Here is a 17,540-nt window from a genome sequence, read left to right as displayed (position 1 = left end):
GCACTAGTCCTTAAATGGTTGTGAGATTTATTACCTACCTTTTTTCACTGGCATTTAATATATGGCATCAAACACTGTAATTTTTGCCGATGCTGAAGCCTCTCCTTGGGAATTGGATGCGTGGCATTCATACTCTCCAGCATCATCCTTACTGAGAGGAGATACCTGTGGGAAAAGGATCTTTAGTTCCTCTGTGGCACCTCTCTTTTCCCTGTGGCTTCAGTGAGGTCATTATTTCTTAGGATGAATAGGGGCTTCACAGCAAAGATACTGTCAGAAATAGCGCGAGCACCATGCTGCAGGACAGAGAGCTGCCCTGTGTGTTCTGCGGAGGATTCACACTGAGGACACAGCACGGACAGCTTCTCGTCACACTGTGAGGCTCAAGAACTGTGAACAGGTGCACATACCAGTTCGAGGAAGACGTTGATAGAGTTGTAAATACAATGTAGGAGTATCAAAGTCCAAATAAAAATAAATAAATTAATGCTCAGGCCATTTAGTTCCGTGTAGGGATTTTGCTTGGAATTTTTTTTTTTTGGGAAGTAAGCTCTAGGCCCAACATGGCGCTTGGACTTACCACTCTGAGATCAAGAGTCAAACGCGCTACTGACTGTGTCAGCCCTGCGCCTCTGCTTGAATTTAAAAAAAAAAAAATTTTGAAATTTTATTTGACAGAGCACAAGCAGGGGGAGCCAGAGGGAGAGGGAGAAGCAAGCTCCCTGCTGAGCAAGGAGCTGGATGTGGGGCTCAATCCTAGGACTCCAGGATCATGACCTGAGCCAAAGGCAGACACTTAGCCCACTGAGCCACACAGGTGCCCCTGCTTTGAATTTTTTAATTTTTAAATTTTTTTATAAACATATAATGTGTTTTTATCCCCAGGGGTACAGGTCTGTGAATCGCCAGGTTTACACACTTCACAGCACTCACCATAGCACATACCCTCCTCAGTGTCCATAACCCCACCACCCTCTCCCGACCCCCCTCCCCCCACCTGCTTTGAATTCTTAAAGAATTAGTTCCCATGTATTGGTTGGTTGGTTGGTTCTAAAACAGTCAACCAATCTTAGCTCTTTGTTAAGTTACCCCGAAAAGAGCAGCAAGTTTTCTGGGAGGCCTGTCCCAAAGAGGTGTGGCTGGCAAGGCACATCACCTTTGCCAGGTTTGCTGTGTCTAATCCTAAGAACGACGTCCTTGCCAGTTCGCAGTACTCACCAGCACCCAGCCAGTGACTTCATGCTTTTCCGGGCCACCCCGAGTCTGAATGGCCAGGTTGTCCCGGTCACCAGGCAAGAGTTCTGTCCTTTGAACTCCGTGGTTACCCCTTTTTACCTACAAAAAAGGAAACAGTCTTGAGTCTTCTGCACTGAATTATCAACTTGGAAGTAGCCACGTTGTTGGAACTGTACAGGGCATATGTCAGACTTTCTAACTGGATTGAACCCAGCAATTTCCATATTATTCTTTCCTGAATACTTAAATACAGATCTTTGATTTCCTCCTGTCGGTTTCCCTCTGAAGTCTATATATTTTAAACTAATGTATATTTCCGCATGCGTGGGGACTACACACCGTCACACTTTGCTGCCACTATCATTCACTCGTGCCCTTGTAAATACTGCTTTTCTCTGCTGAGCTTTTTCTTGCTTGCCACACAGTGTTTGACAAACTCACCAAGTGTTAGGTTTGATTCTTGGGACCTCGTCTGGGAAGCCCAAGTCCTGCAACCACCTCTATGACAGAAAACAGGAGGTTGAGTCCAAAACCAATACCATTCCTTTTGTTCTGAGGGCTAAGTGTTCATTCTAATGACTTACGAAAGACCTGAGAGCAAAAATGCCTGTCAAGTACATGCTGTCACCGTTCTCTTATGACAGAAGCTGCTTGCTGCCCACCCCTGTGGACATGAAGAGAGTGGGGATGGGTTAAGAAGACATTCAGTTTCCTTGGCTTGAGGGTAATAGTGAACACTTCCCTAATTTTCCTCCTGTGAACTGTGTTCATAAAATAAACTCTGGAAAATACAGAAAAATACATGGAAAAATAAAATTTACTTGCAGCCCTTTCGTACATACACATTTAGCATAAATTTCTAGAAGTGGAACTGCTGAGTCACAGAGTACAAATATTTTAAGGCTTGTAATGAGGATGGGTTTTAAAAAGACCAAAGAGAAACACAAAGCAGTGTTCATTCCATCCCGGGCCACCTTTAAGAGCTAGGTTGATGTTTACTGATACTACTTCTAATTAGAAAAAAGGATTTGCAATCTCACAGGTAGTTCTCATTTTCTTTTCTTACTAAGCAAATTCGGAGTCCCAGGAGCCCAGCTGCCAGTGCGGACCCTCTCCATGCATGTTGCTTCTCCCTTCCTGATTCCGCTCCTACCACAGGCTGTTAAGCTTCTTGTCTCAACTTCAAACCTACTCTTTTCCCTGTGGCATGACACCGGGGCTGGGGCTCTGAAAACCATGAGATGACCTAGGCCAACTCTTACTCTATTAAAAAATCCTTGCATTATTCTGATTTGGGATGCCTGGATTTTGCTTCCTTGCTCTTTCCCCCTGGGATTTCCCCCTATCGCAACTATTAGAGAAAACCAGCTATCTTAATATTTTTCGCACAGAAGTGCTATCAAGACAAAACAGATACATTCGGGAGGTATTTTTTTCCTTCTGTCTCCCCAGTAGCTGGCAAAACCAGTTCATGCTAGTGCAGATTTTGAAGAGTTGAAAATGGCTTTAACAACGGTGTAAGGATTGATTCAATGGTCCAAGTAATGTATCTCTGGTCTTCAGTGAATTTCAGAATTCTCTAAGAGCTTTGCGTGCGACCAGGGCAGAAAAACACTCCTGCATGAAATACGGCCCCTCAGCAACGGAGCTGCTGGTCCCCAGACTGTGTCGCTCTTGGTAAGGGGCGTTCTGTGCCCATTAGCCTGATCCACTGCGTACGGAGAAACTGTACTCGTCAAGCATTTGTTTGGAAAGGGAATACTTAACATTTAACAGAGCTCCTATTTTAATATATTGTAAAAAGCTACACACCACGTAGAAAACACACAGAAATGTCAAGAATTGCTACATGGTAAATTTTTATATGGCACATTCCCTTGCTCCCTTTTGGGAGGGGGAGTTTGTTGGTAAATATGCTTTACGGTTTGAGGGGGAAAAAAAAGGATGCAGGCTGAGGAAAGTGGCTTCTAAGACAATCTGACAGATGTGCAATGGGCTGGAAGTGCTCCTGAGTTTGAACCTCAGAAATCTAGGCAGAAAAAACTGGCTAGCAGTCACTGCTTGCCGTGAAGGGTCAACTAGGGGGAGAATCAGAGGGAACCCTAGGAAGTCATTTCAGCTCTCTCTGCTTGTATTTTAGCTACAACAGTGTCTTCCTGAAGCCTGCTACTGCAGATAAGCAATTAATAATGGAAAGTGCCAGTGGTTACAGAAGCAGGATTAAACAGTCTGATTCTTACAGGTTAATGCATTTCAAGGTGTTCACTGAGTTTCGGGAAACAAAGGACATTTATGCAGTATTGGACATATTTGCTGGGCCTTTCTGGTGAAGTTTCAGAAGAGGTTTATGATTAAATAAATACATGTCTGTTGAAACTTTCGGATGCCCAGCCACCATAACCCATTAAAGACAAAATGATTGTCAAAGAAAAAAATATTTGTAATATGCGGGAAAGGGTCCAGATCGCTCATATACAAAAAGCCACTAATAATTAGAGACAATCCAGGAGAAAAATAGGTAAATGACACCTGGAGAGGCAATTCCTGTAACACATGAATAGGAAAATAGTCTCTTCAAAATACATCAAGAACTTCTACAGCTCAACACCCAAAAAAGTAATCCAATTAAAAATGAGCAGAAGACAGGAACAAATGTTTCTGTAAAACAGACAGATGGACGGCCAAGAGACCCATGAAGGGTGCTCAGCATCACTCATCATCAGGGAAATACAAATCAGAACCACAGCGAGATGCCAGCCGACATGTCAGAATGGCTGAAGTCAAACCCCTAACAAACGAGCGCTGGGGGGGTGTGGAGGAAATGGGTCCCTCACGCACTGCGGGCAGCGCAGCCAGCGGAGGCTCCTCAAAAAGTGAAAACAGAACCACCCTACGGTTCAGTTATTGCACGACTGGGTATTTACCGCCCAAATACAGAAACACTAGTTTAAGGGGATGCACGCCCCCATCTTTATAGCAGCATCTTTTTAACAGCCAAATTACAGAAGCAGCCCAAGTGTCAATAGATGGATAAACGTATGTGTATATACGTCCACACATGCGCGCACACACACACGCACAAATGAAGAATTATTCAGCCATAAAAAGAATGAAATCTTGCCATCTGCAAGAGGGATGGAGCTAGAGGGGATTACACTAAGCAAAATGAGTCAGAGAGACAAATACCGTATGATTTCACTTGTACGTGGAATTTAAGAAACCAAAGGAACAAAGGGGAAAAAAAGACAAACTGAAACAGATGATTTTTTTTTTAAGATTTTTATTTACTTATTTGACAGAGAGAGAGATCACAAGTAGGCAGAGAGGAAGGAGGAAGCAGGCTCCCCGCTGAGCAGAGAGCCCGATGCGGGGCTCGATCCTAGGACGCTGGAATCATGACCTGAGCCGAAGGCAGAGGCTTTAACCCACTGAGCCACCCAGGCACCCCGAAACAGATGATTTTTTTAAAGTAGGTCCCATGCCCAGCATGGAGCCCAACACAGGGCTTGAACGCATAACCCTGGCATCAAGGCCTAAGCTGCTATCAAGTGTCAGCTGCTTAACCGACCGCACCACCAAGGCGCCCCTACAGACCCTTAACTACAAAGAACAAACTGATGGTTACCAGCGGGGAGGCTGGGGAGGGGGAGTGGGTAGACCAGGTGACCAGGTGATTAAGGAATGTACGTGTGATGAACACCGTGTGATGTGTGGAACTGATGAATCACTCTACTGCACACATGAAACTAATTACACTGTATGTTAACTATACTGGAATTAAAATAAAAATTAGAAGAACCTGGGAGATTCAATTGGTTAAGCATCTGCCTTTGGCTCAGGTCACAACCTCAGGGTCCTGGGATGGAGCCCAGTTTGGGCTCCCTGCATAGCGGAGAGTCTGCTCCTTCTTGCTCTGCACCCTCCTGCCCCCCAACCCTGCTGCTCTCACTCAGTCTCTCAAATAAGTGAAATCTTTAAAACAATTAAAATTAAAAAAAAAGATTGCCAAATAACAAAGAAATTTAAATACTACAATGTGAAAAAAATATTCTCAGTGTAGTCAAGGAAATTAAAGTAGTAAAGGATATTTTTACCTATCATTAACAAAAATTAAAAAGTTGAGCAATACTCAGTGCTGGTGAGGATGCGGGAAATGGTTCCCATACACTACTGGGGAGAGTGTGAACGGCTACAGTCTGTTTAGAACATCACCTGAGAAGGTCTTTAAAACTAGCATGAAACAAATCTTCTACCCAGTCATGTATCTTCCGGGGGAATTATCCGCTACAGGGAGGGCGGGGAATAAGAGCCCTTGGATATAGGATACATACACACTTGCATGTTATTTAAGGTGGTCAAAACCTGGAAAAAACAATACAGGAATGGCTCAATAATTACGGTAAACCCATACTTGGAATATCATGTAGTTACTGAGAAGCAGACCTGGAGGGCTGCCCTGGAAGTATTTATCGAGAAAAGCAAATTTCATAGTAATGTGCTCAGTCTATTCCTACATCACCCCACACACTGGGGATATGTTGGTTTACGGGCACAAGTAAGGGTTTAGAAAGATGAAAACCAGGACAGTCCTCACTAGTAATTTCAGGGAGTGGAAGAAGGTGGGAGATTCTGAACTCTTTTTATATCTTCGGAGAGTTTCTCCTGATATTACCATTATCACTTACTGTTTTTAATTAAAAAAAAAATTCTTAAAGGTCTCGAAAGCTCAAATCGGTGGAAATGTTCAGGCAGGAAAAGAACTGAAGAGAGAGTCTCAGTCTCAGAAACTCCAAGTGTCTGGAAGGTATTCTAGGTGTTTTATATTCTCCGTGAGCATCTCTGACTTGCCTGAATTAAGGCTATGTCAGCCTAAAATACAGCTATTTCAGTTCATTTCCCCATCTGAACATACTGCTCCTTTCCTTTAAGGCTAGGGGTTTTCGGGAAAGTATGGGACTTAACATCACTTAGTAACTACAGGTCGAGAGCAGACCACGCACCAGCTGTGGCGGCCACAAGGGGGCGCCACTGCAGCCTTCAGTGTCTCCGAGACAAGGCTCGCTCTGTGAACTCGCTCCGCCTTGGCTAAGAATCCTTGAGTAACAAAGACCTGCGACCTTCTTTGAACTTTGGCTTAACAATTGAGATTCTAATATCCATTCATAATAAAAAAGCAATGCTGTGCTTAAACTGAATCTGAATATGACGTTTTTTTTTCTTTGAATTCTCAACAGTTTGGTTCCAGGGAGAGTGGCGAGAAAACAAACGGCCTATTTAATTGTGGACATGGCCCACAGCAAGAAATGCATTTTGCACTGGGATCTGGTATATGGCAAAGAAGAGTTGTGGGAAATGATACCTTACTAAATGTGATCCATGCCTCAGGATAGTTTCTGTTCTACTTTTTTTTTTTTTAAAGATTTTATTTATTTATTTGACAGAGATCACAAGTAGGCAGAGAGGCAGGCAGAGAAAGAAGGGAAAGCAGGCTCCTTGCTGAGCAGAGAGCCTGATGTGGGGCTCGATCCCAGGACCCTGAGACCATGACCCGAGCTGAAAGCAGAGGCTTAACTCACTGAGCCACCCAGGCGCCCCTCTGTTCTACTTTTTAAAGAAAGTGCTGTTGGGGCACCTGGGTTGCTCAGTGGGTTTGAGCCTCTGCCTTTGGCTCAGGTCATGATCTCAGGGTCCTGGGATCAAGTCCCGCTCAGGCTCTCTGCTCCGCAGGGAGCCTCCTTCCTCCTCTCTCTCTCTGCCTGCCTCTCTGCCTACTTGTGATCTCTCTCTGCCAAATAAATAAATAAAATCTTTTTTAAAAAAAAAAGAAAGCGCTGGTTGCGAACCCTACACTGAACTGAGGACATGCTGGTGGATCACGGTCTGCCTAAAAAAAACACCACTTTGGGTTACGTGTGTGGCAAATTACTACAAAGGCAGACGAAATTCAGCAGAGCCCGGCAGCGAGGTTTTGTTGGGTTCTGGCAAGTTCTCCCCGCACCCCTCCCTCCGGCCGCAGATCCTCTGGGAAGCTTCCAGGGAAAGATTTGCGAGGCAGATTTACTGTGTGGGATGTATGTAGGTTAGCCGGGGTGGGGCAGAGCCAGGACGGAGGAAATTACTCTCTGCCAAGATCCGCCAATAAGGTCACATGCTCCACACACTTGGGGTCACCCCGGCTCCTCACCGCGTCCTCCCTAGAGAACTACAACAGAGCTTTCTGTGGAATTCTCTGGAAAAGTTGTTCCTCTGCGTCTCCACCCTCTGGACAAACCGGGAGCCTCCACATAAGCATCGGGGAGCGGCAGCAGCCTATGCCAGGAGGCGCACATCTGGGCCTGGGTGGCTGCTCTTCGCTCCCCTTTCTAAAACAAATTGAGGTGAAATTTCACTGTCCTTTTTCCTCTTTTTTTTTTTTAAAGACTTTATTTATCTGACAGAGAGAGTGAGAGAGCATAGGCAGGGGGAATGGCAGAGGGAGAAGCAGGCTCCCCACTGAGCAGGGAGCCCCATGAGGGGCTCAATCCCAGGACCCAGAGATCATGACCTGAGCTGAAGGCAGAAGCTTAACCGACTGGGCCACCCAGGCGCCCCTTCCCTGTCCCCGTTAACTGGAGTTACAGCTGTAAAGGTCAGCTGTAATACAGCTGGCGGTGTCTCTGCCCATTCCCACTGCCAGGCATTTTCTGGAATCACCCCGATTTCACGGCCACCAGCTGGCTGCACACGGTGATGCACCCTCTGGCCACACGGGGGAGCCAGAGTGCGGAAGGTGACCCCACCTGCGTCCCAGTCCTCCTATGGGATTCACAGTGCAGCAGGGAGAGGGGAAGTCCTTTCTTTCCCCTGGAGTCTCCAAGGGGGTGGTAATAATGTTAGCCTGGAGCGGCCAATGACAAGGCCGCCTACAGTGTGGAAGCAGCTTCTGGAGGTAGAAGGACAAAAATGAGACCAACACCACATGGAGAGTCGAGAGTCAAGAACAGAGTCCTGACCACACTGGGTTCCTGGATGCGGAGCCCTAGAGGCTGGAATCACTCCTCATCCTCCCTTTCTCTTGCTCAAGGTAGCCCGAAGGGAGTTTCTACAACTTGCAACATAAAGATTCTGACCATGGGGGCCAAGATACACTATGGAATTCCAGAAGTTGATCCTCTGGTCAGATACCAGCAAAGGAAATAATCAAGAGAGAGCACTGGAGTGTTAACTATGTGTCTGAGAACAGGCCAAGGGATTTTACCTACACCGCTTTATGCAATCTTTACAAAAATTACATGCTATAATTTTTCATACAGGGAAAGACACAAGTTGAGCGCATTCGTTCTCATTCTAGGCGATTTTCCCCCTTGGAGACACCTGGCAGCGCCTTGACACATTTTTGACATGAGTCGGGGTGGCGCATTGGCATAGAGCCAGCTGCGAGAGGCCAGGGACCAGGGCCGCTGCTGAAGCTCTTGCAAGGCACAGGGCAGTGCCCACAACAAAGCATTATCCGGTTCCAAATGTTCGTAGCGCTCAGGGTCAGAAACCCCGGGCTTGGAACTCTAGCAACCTGGTTAAGGAACTCACATTGTTAACCACCATGCTGTACCGTCTCCGACGGGCACACACACTCCTGCACACGCGTGCTCACACTCACACGTGCACACACTCTCAGGGTGGGTTTGGGGGTTCAGCATCACAGTTTCCGAGTTCCTACACCTCCACGCTCAGGCAGCGACACGGAAAGCAGAGCCGAGAGCGTTCTGGAGGTCAGGCTCAGGAGCGGTGTCTGGAAGACGGTCACAAGGCCTCACCTTTGAGGAGCAGCGGGGAATAGAAGAGGCCAGAGGTTTTAGATCGTGGCCGTCCCTGTGCCTGAGAGAGGAGCTCGTCAGCCTGGGAGACCTTCCTGGAGGCTGTACCACTGACCTTGTTCCAGATGAGCACCGGGGTTGGGATTCCGATGACCTCACAGCTCAAGTACACCTGGGCGCCAGTGACATTCCGGATGTCCTTGGGGGGTGTCACGATGGAAGGCCCTACAGGAGAGAACACAAAGCCAAACACGTCTTTTTAAACAGTCTGTAACATCAGTCAGCGTACTAGGAAGTCAATACTTGATTCTGTTTAGGAGGCTGTCCCTCCTGTGCACGATCTAAAGCAAACTGCGAAGGCCACACTGGCATCCCCGTCACCAGCGTGACTTTTAAGCTCTGCTTTGGAAATGCATACATCTAAACAAACAGACAAAAAGCAGTAGGAAGAAAAATGTTGTTTACAAAATTTTCTGCTCCCTTAAATCACATTTAATGGTTTAAATTTACCAGCTGTTTTGCATTATCTGGGCTATTCCAATTAATATAATGAGATTTAGTTCCAAAATGTTTGTTTCTCCTTTTTGCTTACCAGAATTTCTTTTAAAGTAGGCTCCACACCCAGTTTGGAACCCCGCACAGGGCTTGAACTCATGACCCTGAGATCAAGACCGAGCTGAGATCCAGAGTTGGACACTGAACCGACTGAACCACCCAGGTGCCCGTCTACCAGAATTTCTACTTTTGGCAGGGAGGCAATAACTGACTACTCCTTAGGTAGCGAAAGAAAAAAATCTAAAGATATCTGAAAATGTGCTGTGCACTTAGAAAAGATGGCAGCCCCTGTTTTAAGAAGGTTTAGGATCGAGGATCAACAAGTCAAGGTGATCAGGAAGTAATGACGACTTTCATCTCAGACAGAAATTCGAGGGCCGCGTGACCTGGGAGACAGCAAGGAGAGAGAGACCTTTGAGAAGTAGCGGCCTAGGTCTCCCGGAGGAAGGGGCAAGGGCTTTCTTCTCAGCCGGGGGAGCCAGTGGGCAGAACAGCAGCAGTGACAGGTGCATTGTGTGTGACCAGGACGCCCGAGGACACAGCTCTTTCCTGGGCTCTAAGGGTCTAGGTCCCCGGCAGGGGGCACCGGCAAGTGGGGGAACGTGTCAAGGCACTGCCCACATCGCTCTGGCAGGCATGAGACCACCCAGCGAGAGCCCAGAGTGGTACCTGCCCAGCCCCCCAATTCTGGAACACCTCTCCAGGCCTTCTCAGTCTGATCTATCCTGTCTGGTAAGAAGGTCCTTACGCAGGTGTCTCCAGAATGTGCCCCCTGACTAAGACCGAGGGCTCCGCGACTGGTTCTGACGTTAGGGAGACAGACGCGAGTTAAAATAAGTGGTTTGTTGTAAGGCTCAGGCACCGGGACCTCACAGGAAAAGAAAAGTCATCATCAATGGGACGCATCTTTTTGGTTACTAAAGAGGTCCTTGTGTTGGCCAGACCTATGGCCCATGGGCCAAACTGGGCCTGCCACTCATTTCTGCCTGGCACCTAAGAGGTCTTCGTGTTTTTAAATGGTTGGGGAGGGGGGGATGGATATTTCATGATGTGAAAATTATAGGAGAGTCACGTTTCAGTGTCCATAAAGTAAGTTTTATTGGAACACAGTCATGCCTCGAATCTGGTCACTGTGACCGAGGCCGAACGGCCTAAACATTTACAGCATTTACAGCGGGGCCCTTTATGGAGGAAGCGCCGTAAACCTGCTCCCATCAGCCAACCAATGGCTAAATTCGATGGCGCGGGAAACCCACTCAGTTCTCTACACGTTACCTGGAGCTCAAGCAAGTAACCCAGCTCTGAAATGCAGCACTTTTTAGAAAATGTATTTATTTATTTATTTATTTTAAGATTTTATTTATTCATTTGACAGACAGAGATCACAAGCAGGTAGAGAAGCAGGCAGAGAGCAGGAAGCAGGCTCCCTGCTGAGCAGAGAGCCCGATGCGGGGCTCGATCCCAGGACCCTGGGATCATGACCTGAGCCGAAGGCAGAGGCTTTAACCCACTGAGCCACCCAGGTGCCCCTAAAAATTTTATTTTTTTAAAGATTGCATTTATCTATTTGACAGAGGGAAGAGAGAGAAAGAGAAAAGGATCACAAGCAGGCAGAGCGGAAGGCAGAGCAGGGAGCCCGGTGTGGGGCTCCATCCCAGGACCCTGGGATCATGACCTGAGCCGAAGCAGATGCTTAGTGACACAGCCACCAAGTGCTCCTGAAATGCGGCACTTTTGAAACCAACAGACACAGAGAGATCTGTGCTTGCTCACTGCTCCTGGGGGGTCTGGGAGAGGAGCGCCCCAGCATCTGCTGTAGGGAGGCGCGCACACCGTCTTCTTAGTGACTTGTGTTTAGTATTTCACTTCTGCTCATTCTGAATGCCCGGTTTCCAGCACAGGGGCCTTCGGGGGCATGAGGGACAGTCCCCAGAAGAGGTGAGGGCAGGGCTGGGAGCCTGACCTTCCGTGCTGGACCTCCTCGCCCCACCCCACGCTGTGGCTACGACAGCACCCTACTCCCAAACCAAAGCTGGCCTGTCCTCAATGCTCAGTGCCAGTTCTAGAATGAATGAGTTAATCATTCCCTCTGAATCACGGCTCTCTATTGCCTTGGGTCTTCCAGCCAAATAAAATGTCTAACTGTGGGGTCATCTTGCATCAGTGTCCTGGGAAAGGGACAACTTCCCCTTTAGGCCTGGAAAATTTTTCTGGCACAATCAGGATTCAAAGGACACAAAATCTCCCCTTTTTCAACAGGCTATTTCCAGCACACTAATAATTTTTTGAAACAGAAAGGAAATGACTCCAGCATTTAGGATTTTTTCCCACTCATCCGAAGTATTAGATGCTGAATTTTATTTTTTCTAATCCCTCGGGGTATTTTTATTTTTTTCCCCTTTTGTAAGAATGTGCAAAACAATCAAAGTTCTGAAAGCTCTAAATAGATTTCGTGCTTCCTTTCCTCTAAACCGTAGGTCTGAAGAGGAAGCCTCTATCTTGGCCAGGGGTCTTGGCTTTTCAGTCACAAATGTGGATGGGGTGAGCGTGGTCGTGCTGCGTTTGTGTGTGCTTCTGGCTCAGTCTTCCATGCTTCCTAGTCTGACTGAACCCACACAGGACCCCGCAAAGGTCTGGGCCAGGCCTGTCTGCATCCCTGGCTTCCTCCAGGGTCCTGGGACCCCAGGGATGGGCCTACGGGAGAACCGGATCTGGCTGGAATCTGGACTACTTTCCCTCACCTCCCTGCCGGCATCCTTGTGGCCCTGTCCTCCCTCCCACACACAGACTCCTCTTGATGACCTCAAAGCTCAGGGGACCTCGAGAGATTGTTCAGAGAATATTCTAGTGTTTCCTTGTGGAGGAGCTCGGGAACAAAGCTCTCTCTCATGTATTAAAACCACACAAGGAATATAAGACTTTTCTTTTCCTGTGAGGTCCCGACGCCTGAGCCTTACAACAAACCACTTATTTTAACTCGTGTCTGTCTCCCTAACGTCAGAACCAGTCGCGGAGCCCTCGGTCTTAGTCAGGGGGCACATTCTGGAGACACCTGGAAGAATTCCAGCCTGCTTTTTTCTGTCACAGGCCTTGAAGACATGCTATGAATTCTTCCCATGGCATAATTGTAAAACTAAGATATTCTTAGTTTTGGTCCAATTTATCCCATTTTTCTTTTATGATTAGTCCTTTAAAAAGGACTGTTAAAAGAAATCATGCCCTGTTAAAGAAATTGTGCCCTGTTAAAAGAAATCTTTGCCTAGCCCAAGATCATAAAGACTTCCTGTTTTCGTCTATGAACTCTATAGTTTTACCTTTCACATTAAGGTTTGTGGCCCAACTTGAATTGACTTTTGTGTATCCTGAGAAGTAGAGGTCAAAGTTCATCCCCTACTGCACCCAAAGGTGCTTTGGCATCATTTGTTGAGGCCATCCTTTTCTTGCCGAATCGTAACGGTAAAACCATCGACCACATACGAGTGAGTCTACTTCTGGATTCTTTCTTGTGTTCCGTTGCTTTGTGTGTCTGTCCTTGCACCAGTAATGACTGTGGTATAATTTAGAAATGTATTCAGAGCACAGCACTGAGGAGAGGGCGGATGCATTCCATCCATCCCTCTCCAACCCTCTCCTTACTCCAAGAAGCATTACATTTCAGGAAGCACAAGAGTTCTTTCAAAACTCTTTCTGAAGCCAGAGATATTCTGAACGAGAGCCATCACCAGGAGGTTCAAGATCAGGACAAATCAGTCTGTGGGTTCCTCTTTCTCTGTCCCAACCCTTGGAATCATATTAAACCTGAGGTGAATGGGCTCAGTCAATATTGAGACCATTCTAAGGACATAATTCTCATCAAATCTGCTTACCAGCCCATCCCAAGAATTCCATTCCGTAAATTGTGCATTACTCGCTGAATCTGTTGAGTTGATGTGGGTAGAGGAGCAGAGGGGCTATGAGGACCCGTTTGCTGCACAACATTCACAAAAGCCCTTGGCTATTGTGTATGTCCTTGAACAAATGTCAGATTCAAGAACACAAAGAAAACTTGAGTAAACAGTATCTACACTAGAAAGTGCTGACCTACAGAATGCCCTTTAGGTTTTGCTATGTAGTCTCTTGCAAAGCCGAGTCAGATCAGTGAATGATTAAGACTAATATTCAAGACACCGACCAACCTCCCAGAGCCGGTGGGGGCAGGCTGGCTTCGATCGGATTTCCTGTGTTGGAAGGATCTGTGGTTTCAGACTCTTCCTGTTTACGCTGTTCAGTGCTGATACCCACGGGGTCACCTACTTACTGAACTCTGCCTGGTTCTTTGCCACTCACTGGTCTGGAAATTTCCTCAGAGTGTGAAGAGGGAACGGACAAGCTCGTGATGAAGGCAGGAGACAGCAGTTGTATAGAAAGATGAGTAAGCATCCACTGTGACACCGAGTGAGAGAGGGACTCCATGGGACCCACAGGGACACCAAGTGGACAGGTTTTGTATGGAAGCAAGGGGATAGTGAAAATATTGGGGGGCAATATGGTGGCAGATCCAGGAACACTGTACTCCCCTCCCCCCAATCGAAATCACCATCATCCCACCTACTCCACTGATAAGCAATTTCCCCGCCAACCGTCATCTTGAATTGCATGTCTGTCACACAGTCCAGTTCCCGAAGGCTCTATCCTACCCTCAGGAGAGAGCCTGGCGAAACGACCCCTGACCAAACAGCTTCTCTTTCCACTCTGCCTTTTTTCCAAGAAGTCCTAAACAGATCCAGAATTTGTTTCTGCTTTTAAGGGTAAAGGAAGTTTCGGTTTCCTTTGAGCTTGTTTTCAGGCAAAACGCTCAAAATCAGTTCTTGAGGCCAGGCCAAGGGTACCAATGATACTGTCGAGATCATGCTCAGTCTTTGGATTCCATTTGAAACAAGTTGCAGACTATTTAAAAATGTCTGGGGACAAACACCAGGATAGGTTTGGGTATTTATTTATCCTTGTCTTTGTTTCAGTAAGCACGTCAGGCTGCGCAGACATCTGTCTAGCAAACATCCTGCACAGAGAATATCTGACTTGCCCACCACCTGTCTCCTCCCCGTCCCCAACCTGGGCAACCAAGATGCCCACAGCGCTGCCCGGTGGTGGCCGGCATGAGGCGTCTCCCCCAATGCTTCCCCACTTCAGACACACTTGTCTTTCTCAGATGACTGGATGCAAATCAGCCTACTCCATTTTCCTTTTCTACTTCTCACAACCCCATTCTCATCCAGTCTCTTTTCATCTTAGCTCTTTAAGTTCATTTTCTTGCCCCCTCCCCTTAATAACTCTTGCCTGGTGACCTTACATGGCCTCTTCTCTAATGGTTCTCTGAAGGGGAGGAGGAGGGAGGGGGGAGGAGCAGAAGACAGCCAGATCCTAAATGAAGTTGTAGCAAGAAGTCCTAAGTTTGGAAGAAAACGAAAGTTCAATTTAATGTGTCAGGGTCGTCTTAAAATTACCTCGGAGGGGTTAGAAGTCTCCCACAGAATTTCCACCTAGAGGTACATCCCTCCTCCTCAGCTCCCTTGAATTAAGTTCTAGACAAATGACCCACAGATTACCAGATTATTTTAGGAATATTCCATTATAACCTAGAAAGAGCTATGTCCTGAGAAACCACGAAAGATGTAGAAGAGGAAAAATTGTGGATGGATGGATTTGAATCTGGAATATTTCAATTTGATTCTGAAGAGGCTAAAAGAGCAGTTCTCACAGAACACACAAATGAGGGGCACCTGGGTGGCTCAGTGGGTTAAAGCCTCTGCTTTTGGCTCAGGTCATGATTCCAGGGTCCGGGGATTGAGCCCCGCACTGGGCTCTCTGCTCAGCATGGAGCCTGCTTCCCTCTCTCTGTCTGCCCCTCTGCCTACTTGTGATCTCTGTCTGTCAAATAAATAAATAAAATTTTTAAAACAAACAAACAAACAAAAAAAAACACACACAAATGACACAGGAGAAGACCCTAAAGTGGAATCTTTAATTTGACCCACATTTCGTTCAAGCTGATTTACATGAACTTGTAGTAGAACATCGTTAAAATCTGCTATCCTATAAAAAGCATGATGATAATGTATTTAAATATGTGAACAATTTCCTACTCTCTTATAGAGCATAAAACACTCCTCGACTTGGTCTGAGAGGTCCTCACCATGTCATCATTAAAAAAACACACCACAAAAAACAAAGCCCTCTGGGAGACAGGATACTTGGCTCTTGATCTGTGTCTGCTGCTGAAAGCCAAGAGACCCCGGATAAGCCAATTACCCAGAGTTAACAGAAGAAACCAGGACGAGCCTGAGAATCTTCTCTTTGGGCTTAGAAATGAACATACTGATCAGGAGTGTGTCCTAGAGCTCACTCCTATGGAATCTTTGACATCCGTGAGGTTCTGCAGTTCCAGGGCCTGGCTCTGGAGCTCTCATGGCCCGCAACTCAGCCCAGTGACCTCCTGCCTCTGAAAACGCAGTCTGTGTTGGAGTTAATGTAAAGCATGGAAACCAGGCATAATAGCTGCCTTACACAGAGGCTGCTGGGGGCCAGAGAAAGTTTCCGAGAAGGGCCCTGGCCTTCAGAATGCCGAGGCCTGCGTGACCACTCCGCTGCAGGAAGGCCGCTGGGAGTTACCTTCCCTGAAGCTTTCTTAACCCAAACAGCCACCCTGTGCTCTAAGACATGTCTGCATTGTCCCTTAGTCTATGTTTAGTTGATCAAGCAGATTATCATATTGTATCTTTCCCATAAACAGATCCTCCTAGTTTCGGTAGGACCTCTTGTCACACATCAGGGGCTTGAGAAATAGTGATAAGGACCTGAAGGACCTTATCATTATGCTGAAGGACCAATAAAAGTGGGAGCAAAGAAGAGCAAAGGCTCTTTGTGTGTAAGGTTGACACCCTTGCCTTCTCTCTTTCACGGTGAAGTTTGGAGTTATCTTTCATCCCTCCTTACAGGGACTGCTGGCCATTCCCAGCAAATGTACGTGACTCATGACAAAGTTCATTCTCCCAGGAATGAATAAAATAGAACTTATAAAGGTTTCAACTGTTACCTAGTGAACCATGTTTTTAATCTGGAAGAGTTTCATAGATGATGTTAGGAGAGGTCACGTTCTGAAGCTGAATACATTCCAATGGAAAATACTCAAAAGTCCAATTTTCCCCAATTGTCTATTTTTGTCCCATTTTATTGATACTACATTCAATCATATATTTTTTTTTCTTCACCGCTTCCATTTCCCTCATCATCTCTTCCATTTTCACTACAAATCTGCTTTTCTAACTTCTACCCAAACTCATTCCCATGCTCACCCACCATTACATGGCTCATTACTACTCTGAAGTTTCACTTATGATGATGCATGGCCCACTTGGGATGTCCTTCCTCTCATCTATTATTTATGCCCTATCCTTTATTTGAAACTCTACAGCTGAAGCATCACCCTCCTCTGGCATTTCTGTATAGCTAAGATTCCACACTTCCTTCTTCTCTGAAATCCTGTTGCATTCACAGTTAGTGCCATACAGATTAACATATCATTGTTCTCCCACGCTTGCCCCAGCAGGGCTAACCGAAGACACCAGTGCCCTGATGGAGTCAGAACTGGGCTGGAAACTCTGGAATCAGATGTTCCTCACATTCACTGGAAGGTGGGACAGCCCAGATTATAAGCCGTGGGTCAAAGGCGGCAGTAAATTCAGAACAAACATGATTAGCCATTTGGAACGGAGTAGACAGCCACTGTCTTGAAAATGCACCAGTGTACGTGCTGCCGAGACCCTAACCAAGTGATGCTAGAACCACTTCTTAACCAGCTGGCAGATTATTTATCATGATATTCTTTAATCCTCCACTTGACTTTCTCTTGCCGTAAGCAATGTTTCTTGGCTACTGCCCACTCACTAACCTATCTATGATCAGGGGATGCAAATTAAT

At 46.5% G+C, this 17,540-nt stretch overlaps 1 protein-coding gene across 1 annotated transcript in view; it reads right to left on the bottom strand.

Annotated features, from left to right (window-relative positions):
* Positions 1-17,540, bottom strand: part of IGFBP7 (insulin like growth factor binding protein 7) — a 73,262-nt gene that overhangs the window by 1,210 nt on the left and 54,512 nt on the right. The window contains exons 2-4 of the mRNA XM_045988549.1: positions 9,145-9,254; positions 1,219-1,335; positions 39-165 (exon numbers count right to left, since the gene is read on the bottom strand). Of these exons, the coding sequence (XP_045844505.1) occupies positions 55-165; positions 1,219-1,335; positions 9,145-9,254 (338 nt within the window). The 3' untranslated portion in view covers positions 39-54. The remainder of the gene's footprint in view (positions 1-38; positions 166-1,218; positions 1,336-9,144; positions 9,255-17,540) is intronic.

This window comes from Meles meles, chromosome 2 (assembly GCF_922984935.1).
Source record: "Meles meles chromosome 2, mMelMel3.1 paternal haplotype, whole genome shotgun sequence".
NCBI lineage: Eukaryota > Metazoa > Chordata > Mammalia > Carnivora > Mustelidae > Meles > Meles meles.
The sequence above is the reverse complement of the archived record's forward strand: the minus strand, read 5'-3'. Positions and strand labels throughout refer to the sequence as shown.